General features: G+C 46.8%; 1 protein-coding gene across 1 annotated transcript in view; it reads right to left on the bottom strand.

The window, feature by feature from the left end:
- LOC109880355 (voltage-dependent calcium channel subunit alpha-2/delta-3) overlaps nt 1-12,292 on the bottom strand; it is a 310,106-nt gene that overhangs the window by 36,737 nt on the left and 261,077 nt on the right. The window contains 2 exon segments of the mRNA XM_074933786.1: nt 439-483; nt 594-655. Of these exon segments, the coding sequence (XP_074789887.1) occupies nt 439-483; nt 594-655 (107 nt within the window).

The raw sequence follows: 12,292 nt of genomic DNA, 5'->3' as shown, positions 1-12,292 counted from the left end.
GAAGAGAGAGGAGAGATGAGGAGGACAGAGAAGAGAGAAGGGGATGTCATCATCAAGTAAATATAGCAGAAGGAGAGGAAGAGGAGATGGAGGAGAGAGGAGGAGGATGAGGAGCGAGGAGAGAGGACGAGGAGAGAGGAGGAGGAGTGAGGAGAGAGGAGAGATGAGGAGGAGAGAGGAGAGAGGAGGAGGATAATGAGAGATGAGGAGGATGAAGAGAGATGAGGAGGATAAGGAGGATGAGGAGAGATGAGGATGAGGAGAGATGAGGAGGATAAGGAGGATGAGGAGAAAAGAGGAGGATGAGGAGGATAAAGAGGATGAGATAGGAGAGAAGAGGAGGGCGAGGAGAGAGGAGGAGGATGAAGAGGAAGGGAGAGGAAGAATAACATGTTTACAGTAAGTGAAGTTCTAGTAGAGTGAAGTCATCCAACTCACCTCATTATCACAGTTTATAGGACATCTCCCATCCAACGCTGCACACTGCAACACAATACAATAACGTGAGATACACACTTTCTATTTACACAAGCTTAATGTGTTGTTGTCATTGTTGCCTAAGTTTGGGTGCTTATGTGCGTGTGTGTGTTTACCTGTCGGCTGGCAGTCCAGAACTTCCTTTGGAAAAACTCCAGCTTCATCTGGATCCCCACAGCTGGAAGAGAGGAGACAGCACCACGTTGACATTATGGCCACAGAACTGTGTCTGTATACTCTCCTGTCTGTGTGTTTCATTGTGATTCTGTGTGTGTTTGTGCATTTGTTTCTCTGTGTGTGTGTGTGTGTGTGTGCGTGTGCGTGTGCGTGTGCGTGTGCGCGTGCGTGTGCGCGTGTGCGCGTGTGTGTGTGTGTATGATTTGTTGGACAGAGATGTCACAACTGCACACCTCCCTGCAGAAGGGACATTACAAACACCGGAGCAGCTTCAAGGAACAGCAGGAACTCCTATATATTTGCCAAGACACAGATGTTTATGACTCACTCTGGGGGGATCCAAGATTGAGGAGTGTGGCTTTAAATTGGGTCAGGCACTGACTTAGAAGAGTGAAATGTTTTCTGAGACACCAATATGGCCATGGGACAGTGGGATAGTGTTGAGGTTAGTTAATGTCAGTAACCTTGGTAGAACGACAGCTTTAGGCTGTGATATCTCACTGTGAAAAGCCTGTTAGGGCCTGTCTATCTGTGAACATGCAAAGCAGTGTGTGTGCGTGTGTGTGTGTGCATGTGTGTGTGTCCATGCGTGTGTGTGTGTGTGCATGTGTCAACACGACAGTCTCTATGAACCAATGTCCAAAAGCAACATTTACCCATGGCCACGACTCAAACCAAACCCTCTGTCTCTCCGTGTCCACACTAAATCCATCCCACGTGTCTGCCTGCCCTCATGTCTTTTTCCCCCTACACTCGTAGAAAAAAAGGTGCTATCTAGAACCTAAAAGGCTTCTTTGGTTGTCCCTATATGAGAACCCTTTGAAGAACCCTTTCGTTCCAGGTAGAACCCTTTTGAGTTCCATGTAAAATCCTTTACACAAAGTGTTCCCTCATGGGGACAGAAGAAGAACTGTTTTGGAACTATTTTTTCTAAGATTGTAGATAACATACTGGGAGTGTAGAGCTGCTCACACAGTGGGTAGCTAGACACACAGCAGGTAGCTAGACACACAGTGGGTATCTAGACACACAGCGGGTAGCTAGACACACAGCCGGTAGCTAGACACACAGCGGGTAGCTAGACACACAGCGGGTAACTAGACACACAGCGGGTAGCTAGACACACAGCCGGTAGCTAGACACACAGGAGGTAGCTAGACACACAGCAGGTAGCTAGACACACAGCCGGTAGCTAGACACACAGCGGGTAGCTAGACACACAGCCGGTAGCTAGACACACAGCAGGTAGCTAGACACACAGCGGGTAGCTAGACCCACAGCAGGTAGCTAGACACACAGCCAGTAGCTAGACACAAAGCCGGTAGCTAGACACACAGTGGGTAGCTAGACACACAGCGGGTAGCTAGACACACAGCCGGTAGCTAGACACACAGCCGGTAGCTAGACACACAGCCGGTAGCTAAACACATAGCCGGTAGCTAGACACACAGCGGGTAGCTTGACACACACCGGGTAGCTAGACACACAGTCGGTAGCTAGACACACAGCGGGTAGCTAGAAACACAGCCGGTAGCTAGACAAACAGCAGGTAGCTAGACACACAGCCGGTAGCTAGACACACAGCCGGTAGCTAGACACACAGCGGGTGGCTAGACACACAGCGGGTAGCTAGACACACAGCCGGTAGCTAGACACACAGTGGGTAGCTAGACACACAGCCGGTAGCTAGACACACAGCCGGTAGCTAGACACACAGCCGGTAGCTAGATACACAGCGGGTAGCTAGACACACAGCCGGTAGCTAGACACACAGCCGGTAGCTAGACACACAGCCGGTAGCTAGACACACAGCCGGTAGCTAGACACACAGCGGATAGCTAGACACACAGCGGGTAGCTAGACCCACAGCAGGTAGCTAGACACACAGCCAGTAGCTAGACACACAGCGGGTAGCTAGACACACAGCCGGTAGCTAGACACACAGCGGGTAGCTAGACACACAGCCGGGTAAATAGACACACAGCGGGTTAGCTAGACACACAGAGGGTAGCTAGACACACAGCCGGTAGCTAGACACACAGCAGGTAGCTAGACACACAGCGGGTAGCTAGACACACAGCGGGTAGTTAGACACACAGCGGGTAGCTAGACACACAGCGGGTAGCTAGACACACAGCCGGTAGCTAGACAGACAGCGGGTAGCTAGACACACAGCCGATAGCTAGACACACAGCGGGTAGCTAGACACACAGCGGGTAGCTAGACACAAAGCCGGTAGCTAGACACACAGTGGGTAGCTAGACACACAGCGGGTAGCTAGACACACAGCCAGTAGCTAGACACACAGCGGGTAGCTAGACACACAGCGGGTAGCTAGACACACAGCCGGTAGCTAGACACACAGCGGGTAGCTAGACACACAGCCGGTAGCTAGACACACAGCCGGTAGCTAGACACACAGCCGGTAGCTAGACACACAGCCGGTAGCTAGACACACAGCGGGTAGTTAGGACACACAGCGGGTAGCTAGACACACAGCGGGTAGCTAGACACACAGCCGGTAGCTAGACACACAGCGGGTAGCTAGACACACAGCGGGTAGCTAGACACACAGCGGGTAGTTAGACACACAGCGGGTAGCTAGACACACAGCGGGTAGCTAGACACACAGCCGGTAGCTAGATAGACAGCGGGTAGCTAGACACACAGCCGATAGCTAGACACACAGCGGGTAGCTAGACACACAGCGGGTAGCTAGACACAAAGCCGGTAGCTAGACACACAGTGGGTAGCTAGACACACAGCGGGTCGCTAGACACACAGCCGGTAGCTAGACACACAGCGGGTAGCTAGTCACACAGCGGGTAGCTAGACACACAGCGGGTAGCTAGACACACAGCCGGTAGCTAGACACACAGCGGGTAGCTAGACACACAGCCGGTAGCTAGACCACACAGCGGGTAGCTAGACACACAGCGGGTAGCTAGACACACAGCGGGTAGCTAGACACACAGCCGGTAGCTAGACACACAGTGGGTAGCTAGACACACAGCGGGTAGCTAGACACACAGCCGGTAGCTAGACACACAGCCGGTAGCTAGACACACAGTGGGTAGCTAGACACACAGCCGGTAGCTAGACACACAGTGGGTAGCTAGACACACAGCAGGTAGCTAGACACACAGCAGGTAGCTAGACACACAGATCTGGACAGAATTGCAGCCGGGGTCAAATCCCTGGCATGGAACATGGAATGTGTGAGCTGTCTCAGAGACAGCCAAGGCAGGATCTATGGATTTACCACAGCCCCTCCCTCACTCCACCATCCTGCCCTTCTTTCTCTGCTGTTACACCCGCACCCCCGACCCACTCCTGCTGTTCTCCTCAGGTGTTCATAACATCACAGGAGACTGCCATGTTAACAGGAGGCTTTGTAACCAGAGAAAAGCTATGTTTCACACTGATATTTGACCAGAGAGGGAGGGAGGAGGAACGTCAAGATGGAGGATTTGTAGCCACATACGGTTCTGTAAGCATGTTTTCTATAACACACACATAACATGCTCACTCACACAAGCAAAAGGTATTTCACGATCTGAGAAAAAACATTCTGTTACCTCATACATCATATCATTAATGGCTATCAAGATTTTTAACCAGGAAACAAAATGTGACCATCCATGTGTGTGTGTGTGTGTGTGTGTGTGTGTGTGTGTGTGTGTGTGTGTGTGTGTGTGTGTGTGTGTGTGTGTGTGTGTGTGTGTGTGTGTGTGTGTGTGTGTGTGTGTGTGTGTGTGTGTGTGTGCGTGTGTGCGTGTGTGTGTGGATCTAGGTCAGGTTTGTATTTTTGTGCTCTTCTCATGCTCCTGTGAACACGCCAGAGTCAAACTGACTCACAATATGGCTGGAGGCATGTGGAAGGGATGTCACACACACACACACTCACACACACACATACACACACACACATACACACACACACATATACACACACACACACACACACACAGACCCAGCAAAGAGGAACAGGTGCAGATTATCTCGTCAGAAGCATAGTCTTTCAGCGACTGGGTCAGAAGCGGGGTGGGAAGGGTCTAATTTAAGATGTTGGGCAGCAATAATACAAACACCCACACTGAGCAACATGGTGGGGCTAACCACTGAAGACTGAAAAAACAGAATAATGACAAATGACTACTTCACGTGAAAAAAAGAAGATGAATCAATCAATGAATGAATGAATGGCGTGACATGACATGACATAGTAGATGAGATGACTTGTGGCAGGGAAAAAAGAAAACAGACAACTAATCTGATGTTATTTGAATAGAAAATTCATTTGGACGGCTTAGGGATTTCCACTTTCGTGTGTGTGTGTGTGTGTGTGTGTGTGTGTATGTGTGTGTGTGTGTGTGTGTGTGTGTGTGTGTGTGTGTGTGTGTGTGTGTGCGTGTGTTTAGAGAGACAGTAGAGAGGGCCCGACATTAAACCAGTCAGATTCCTAGCCTACCAAATTGGTAAACAGATCAGTCAGGTACAGTGAACATGACAACCTGGTTCAAAACAGCTACAGGGAACATGACAACCTGGTTCAAAACAGCTACAGGGAACATGACAACCTGGTTCAAAACAGCTACAGGGACGATGACAACCTGGTTCAACAGAGCTACAGGGAACATGACAACATAGTTGAAAACAGCTACAGGGAACATGACAACCTGGTTCAACAGAGCTACAGGGACGATGACAACCTGGTTCAAAACAGCTACAGGGAACATGACAACCTGGTTCAAAACAGCTACAGGGAACATGACAACCTGGTTCAAAACAGCTACAGGGAACATGACAACCTGGTTCAAAAAACAGCTACAGGGACGATGACAACCTGGTTCAAAAGAGCAAACGGGAACATAACAACCTTGTTCAAACATATTTTGGGAACATGACATTCGGGTTAAAAAACATTTCAGGGAACATGACAACCTGATTCAAAACAGCTACAGGGAACATGACAACCTGGTTCAAAACAGCTACAGGGAACATAACAACCTGGTTCAAAACAGCTATAGGGAACGTTACATTCGTGTGTAAAACTTTTTCAGGGAACATGACAACCTGATTCAAAAAAGCTACAGGGAACATGACAATCTGGTCCAAAACATCTACAGGCAACATGACAACCCAGTTCAAAACAGCTACAGGGAACATGACAACCCAGTTCAAAACAGCTACAGGGAACATGAAAACCTGGTTCAAACCAGCTACAGGGAACATGACAACCTGGTTCAAAACAGCTACAGGGAACATGACAACTTGGTTAAAAACAGCTACAGGGAACATGACAACCTGGTTAAAAACAGCTACAGGGAACATGACAACCTGGTTAAAAACAGCTACAGGGAACATGACAACCTGGTTAAAAACAGCTACAGGGAACATGACAACCTGGTTCAAAACAGATACAGGGAACATGACAACCTGGTTCAAAACAGATACAGGGAACATGACAACCTGGTTCAAAACAGATACAGGGAACATGACAACCTGGTTCAAAACAGATACTGGGAACATATTATCCTGGTTCAAAACAGATACAGGGAACATGACTAAGTTGTTCAAAACAGATACAGGGAACATGATTAAGTTGTTCAAAACAGATACAGGGAACATGACTAAGTTGTTCAAAACAGATACAGGGAACATGACTAAGTTGTTCAAAACAGATACAGGGAACATGATTAAGTTGTTCAAAACAGATACAGGGAACATGACTAAGTGGTTCAAAACAGATACAGGGAACATGATTAAGTTGTTCAAAACAGATACAGGGAACATGACTAAGTGGTTCAAAACAGATACAGGGAACATGATTAAGTTGTTCAAAACAGATACAGGGAACATGACTAAGTGGTTCAAATCATCTACAGGGAACATGACTAAGTGGTTCAAAACAGCTACAGGGATCATGACTAAGTGGTTCAAAACAGATACAGGGAACATGACAACCTTCTTCAAAAAAGCAACAGGGAACATGATAACATGGTTCAAAAGAGCGACAGGCAACATGACAAGCTTGTTCAAAAATACTACTGGGTACATGACAACATGATTCAAAACAGCTATAGGGAACATTACAACCTGGTTGAAAACAGCTACAGGGAACATGACATCCTCGTTCAAAAGAGCTACAGGGAATATGACGTCCTGGTTCAAAACAGCTATAGGGAACATGACAACCTGTTTCAAAACAGCTACAGGGAACATGACAACCTGGTTCAAAACAGCTACAGGGAACATGACAACCTGGCTCAAAACAGCTACAGGGAACATGACAACCTGGTTCAAAACAGCTACAGGGAACATGACAACTTGGTTCAAAATAGCTACAGGGAACATGACAACTTGGTTCAAATCATCTACTGGGATCATGACATCCTCGTTCAAAAGAGCTACAGGGAATATGACATCCCGGTTCAAAAGAGCTACAGGGAACATGACAATCTGGTTCAAAACAGCTACAGAGAACATGACAACCCGGTTCAAAAGAGCTACAGGGAATATGACATCCTGGTTAAAAACAGCTACAGGGAACATGACAACCTGTTTCAAAACAGCTACAGGGAACATGACAACCTGGTTCAAAACAGCTACAGGGAACATGACAACCTGGCTCAAAACAGCTACAGGGAACATGACAACCTGGTTCAAAACAGCTACAGGGAACATGACAACTTGGTTCAAAATAGCTACAGGGAACATGACAACTTGGTTCAAATCATCTACTGGGATCATGACATCCTCGTTCAAAAGAGCTACAGGGAATATGACATCCCGGTTCAAAAGAGCTACAGGGAACATGACAATCTGGTTCAAAACAGCTACAGAGAACATGACAACCCGGTTCAAAAGAGCTACAGGGAATATGACATCCTGGTTAAAAACAGCTACAGGGAACATGACATCCTCGTTCATAAGAGCTACAGGGAATGTGACATCCTGGTTAAAAACAGCTACAGGGAACATGACATCCTTGTTCAAAAGAGCTACAGAGAATATGACATCCTCGTTCAAAAGAGCTACAGGGAACATGACAACCTGGTTAAAAACAGCTACAGGGAACATGACTAAGTGGTTCAAAACAGATACAGGGAACATGATTAAGTTGTTCAAAACAGATACAGGGAACATGATTAAGTTGTTCAAAACAGATACAGGGAACATGATTAAGTTGTTCAAAACAGATACAGGGAACATGACAACCTTCTTCAAAAAAGCAACAGGGAACATGATAACATGGTTCAAAAGAGCGACTGGCAACATGACAACCTTGTTCAAAAATACTACTGGGAACATGACAACCTGGTTCAAAACAGCTACAGGGAACATGACAACCTGGTTCAAAACAGCTACAGGGAACATGACAACATGGTTCAGAACAGCTACAGGGAACATGACAACCTGGTTCAAAACAACTACAGGGAACATGACAACCTGGTTCAAAACAGCTACAGGGAACATGACAACCTGGTTCAAAACAGCTACAGGGAATATGACAACCTGGTTCAAAACAGCTACAGGGAACATGACAACCTGGTTCAAAACTCCAACAGGGAACATGACAACCTGGTTCAAGCCAGCTACAGGGATTAGCTCAACCTGGTTCAAAACATCTAAATGGTACATGAACACCTGTTTAAAACAGCTACAGGGAACATGAAAACCTATTTCAAAACAGCTACAAAGAACATGACAACCTGGTTCAAAACTCCAACAGGGAATATGACAGCCTGGTTCAAAACAGCTACAGGGAACATGACTAAGTGGTTCAAATCATCTACATTGAACATGACTAAGTGGTTCAAATCATCTACAGGGAACATGACTAAGTGGTTCAAAACAGATACAGGGAACATGACTAAGTGGTTCAAATCATCTACAGGGAACATGACTAAGTGGTTCAAAACAGATACAGGGAACATGACAACATGGTTCAAAAGTGTGACAGGCAACATGACAACCTTGTTCAAAAATACTACTGGGAACATGACAACATGGTTCAAAACAGCTATAGGGAACATTACAAGCTTATTCAAAACAACTACAGGGAACATGACAACATGGTTAAAATCTGCTACAGGGAACATGACATCCTGGTTCAGAACGTCCCATGATTATGACTCTATCACATCTAAGAATGTTAGTGCCTGTGTCATATGTATGTAGCTCACTGCACAGGGGCATATACAATGGAATGGTTCAAAAATAAACATATCCAGGTGTTACAATGGCCAAGTCAAAGTCCAGACCTGAATCCAATAGAGAATCTGTGGAAAGAACTGAAAACTGCTGTTCACAAATGCTCTCCATCCAACCTCACTGAGCTCGAGCTGTTTTGCAAGGAGGAATGGGAAAAAATGTCAGTCTCTCGATGTGCAAAACTGATAGAGACATACCCCAAGCGACTTACAGCTGTAATCGCAGCAAAAGGTGGCGCTACAAAGTATTAACTTAAGGGGGCTGAATCATTTTGCACGCCCAATTTTTCAGTTTTTGATTTGTTAAAAAAGTTTGAAATATCCAATAAATGTCGTTCCACTTCATGATTGTGTCCCACTTGTTGTTGATTCTTCACAAAAAAATACACTTTTATATCTTTATGTTTGAAGCCTGAAATGTGGCAAAAGGTCGCAAAGTTCAAGGGGGCCGAATACTTTCGCAAGGCACTGTATAAGCCCTGCATGCCACTCTCTCGATCTCTCTCTCTCTCGCTCTCTTTCTCTCTCTCACACACACATGCAAACACACAAACACACACTGTGCTGTCAGAGAGAAGCAGTGATTTAAAAGCAAAGTGGTGAGTTTGCCTTAGAGCGTATCTTCGCTACAACCCCAGCACATGAGAAATCAGTTCAGAAAACACAAGATCACTAGTGAAATAACATACAGAGGATAGTCAGCTGAAAGACGGCAACAGTCTCACGGTATCCATGCCTCCTACTGTACATGGTGTCTACTGAGAGTTGCCATGCACTGAGAGGGTTTGAATCAGCTGCCGGTCAACTTGATTTGGTTGTGATAAAATGATAGTCCTGTCAGTGTTTTTATATTGTGTGTGTGTGTGTGTGTGTGTGTGTGTGTGTGTGTGTGTGTGCGCACTGTAAGTGGGTCATGGAAGGTGTGTATGGGGATTAAGTAATTTTAATCTCTTTTACAGCTCCCCTGCAGTGCAGTCAGAGGGGGTATGCAGTCAGAGGGGGTATGCAGTATGCAGTATGCAGTATGCAGTATGCAGTATGCAGTATGCAGTATGCAGTCAGAGGGGGTATTTATTATACAGTCAGAGGGGGTATGCAGTATGCAGTCAGAGTGGGTATGCAGTATGCAGTCAGGGGGGGTATGCAGTATGCAGTATGCAGTATGCAGTCAGAGGGGGGTATTTATTATGCAGTCAGAGGGGGTATGCAGTCAGAGGGGGTATTTATTATGCAGTCAGAGGGAGTATGCAGTATGCAGTCAGAGTGGGTATGCAGTCAGAGGGGGTATGCAGTATGCAGTCAGAGGGGGTATGCAGTCAGAGGGGGTATGCAGTATGCCATCAGAGGGGGTATTTATTATACAGTCAGAGGGGGTATGCAGTATGCAGTCAGAGGGGGTATGCAGTATGCAGTATGCAGTCAGAGGGGGTATTTATTATGCAGTCAGAGGGAGTATGCAGTATGCAGTCAGAGTGGGTATGCAGTCAGAGTGGGTATGCAGTCAGAGGGGGTATGCAGTCAGAGGGGGTATGCAGTCAGAGGGGGTATGCAGTATGCAGTCAGAGGGGGTATGCAGTCAGAGGGGGTATGCAGTATGCAGTCGGAGGGGGTATGCAGTCAGAGGGGGTATGCAGTATGCAGTATGCAGTCAGAGGCGGTATGCAGTATGCAGTCAAAGGGGGTATGGATTCTGTCTCTCACAGAGAAATGACTCCAGCTTTAGGGAATGTGGGTTTTCCTACTTTTTTACTTGATCATGCCCGATTCAAATATCTGCTTTTCACCCCCTCAAATCATCATCATCATCATCACCTTCCTCATCGTCATCTTCAGCATTTTCATCAACGCCATCATCATAATCATAATAATCTTCCTCTCCATCATCTTCCTCAGCATCATCTTCCTCATCATCATCTTCCTTACCACAATCTTCTTCATCGTCATCACCAGTGATTTAAAATATTTCCTGACAGCCCTCATATCTCATTAAACTAACAAGAGCTCTAGTAAGAACATATCAGCAGCACATCCAAGTGTTGTTGACAAACGTAGCCTTTTCATTTTAAAACATTTCCACCACTATATCTGACCTGTGAAATAGTATTGCTAACACATACAGTATATACTGTATGCCATCTAGCAGACTAGTGACTTACAGTGCATAGCTTTGGGTGGTCCCAGGAAGTAAACCCTCTATCCTGGCATTGCATTTGTCATGCTCTACCAACTGAGCTTCAGACGACCAGATGTAATTGCTAAACTTCAAAATCCAGAGAATTACATTCTTGTGGTGTCTATCCATATTCAATCCATATCATTTGGACACTGCGGGGCTATCCATAACCGACTGCAACATTGTGTGTGTGTGTGTGCATGTGTACATGTGTGTGCATGCGTGCGTGTGTGTGCGTTTGTGTGAGTGTGTGCGCGCGTGTGTGCGTGTGTACCTGCGTGTGTATGTGTGATAACCTCACTGAAGCCGACCTCTGGCTGTTGTAGTGAAGCATCTGCTGAAATAAATTCACTAATTATAAGCTTGTTATATAAAGAGCTTGTGAGCAGCATGAGAAAGGCTGTGAACCCTGTTACAAGATGAAGGGATGAGAGATGGATGGAGGAAGGATGAAATGTGGGAGGGAGGGAGGGAGGGAGGGAGGGAGGGAGGGAGGGAGGGAGGGAGGGAGGGAGGGAGGGAGGGAGGGAGGGAGGGAGGGGAGGGAGGGAGGGAGGGAGGGGGAGGGAGGGAGGGAGGGAGGGAGGGATGAAATGTGGGAGGGAGGGAGGGAGGGAGGGAGGGGAGAGGGAGAGGGAGGGAGGGAGGGAGGGAGGGAGGGAGGGAGGGAGGGAGGGAGGGAGGGAGGGAGGGAGGGAGGGAGGGAGGAGGGAGGGAGGGAGGGAGGGGAGGGAGGGTCATCAGCTTTTGTGCTTAAATAACGTCCATCATTAAAAATGATTTCCTCATTTAGCTCAATCTGTCTCTTTCTCTCTCCTTCTCTATCTCCTGCCTCTGCCTTCCTTCCTATGCTTCATCTGAGCAAGAGAGGCAATCTTTTACAATCCTTTTACATGCAAACTCCTCTTACACACGCATATCACAAAAGCTTAACATCCATGCTGTGTGTGTATGGGTGTGTAAGTTTGCTTGTGTGTGTGTGTGTGCGTGTGTGTGTTGTGGCTGAGGGCATGTTCGGCAAGCCCTTCTGCCTGCGGCTCAAGCGTAATGTCATCAGAGCCAGACGAACAAGCATGTATGACTGCGTGTATAAGTATGTAGGTGTGTATGTGTGTTTGTGTGTGTGTGAGCGTACAGTGTTTTAAAAAAGGCACAGCTGTCCACTGTGAGATGACACACCGTCATACTCAACACAACATGCTTCACTGAAGAGAGAGAAAGAGAGAGAGAGAGAAAGAGCGAGAGAGCG

The sequence above is a fragment of the Oncorhynchus kisutch genome, linkage group LG24 (assembly GCF_002021735.2).
Source record: "Oncorhynchus kisutch isolate 150728-3 linkage group LG24, Okis_V2, whole genome shotgun sequence".
Taxonomy (NCBI): domain Eukaryota; kingdom Metazoa; phylum Chordata; class Actinopteri; order Salmoniformes; family Salmonidae; genus Oncorhynchus; species Oncorhynchus kisutch.
Note: the sequence above shows the minus strand (reverse complement) of the source record. Positions and strands in the feature narration are given on the sequence as shown.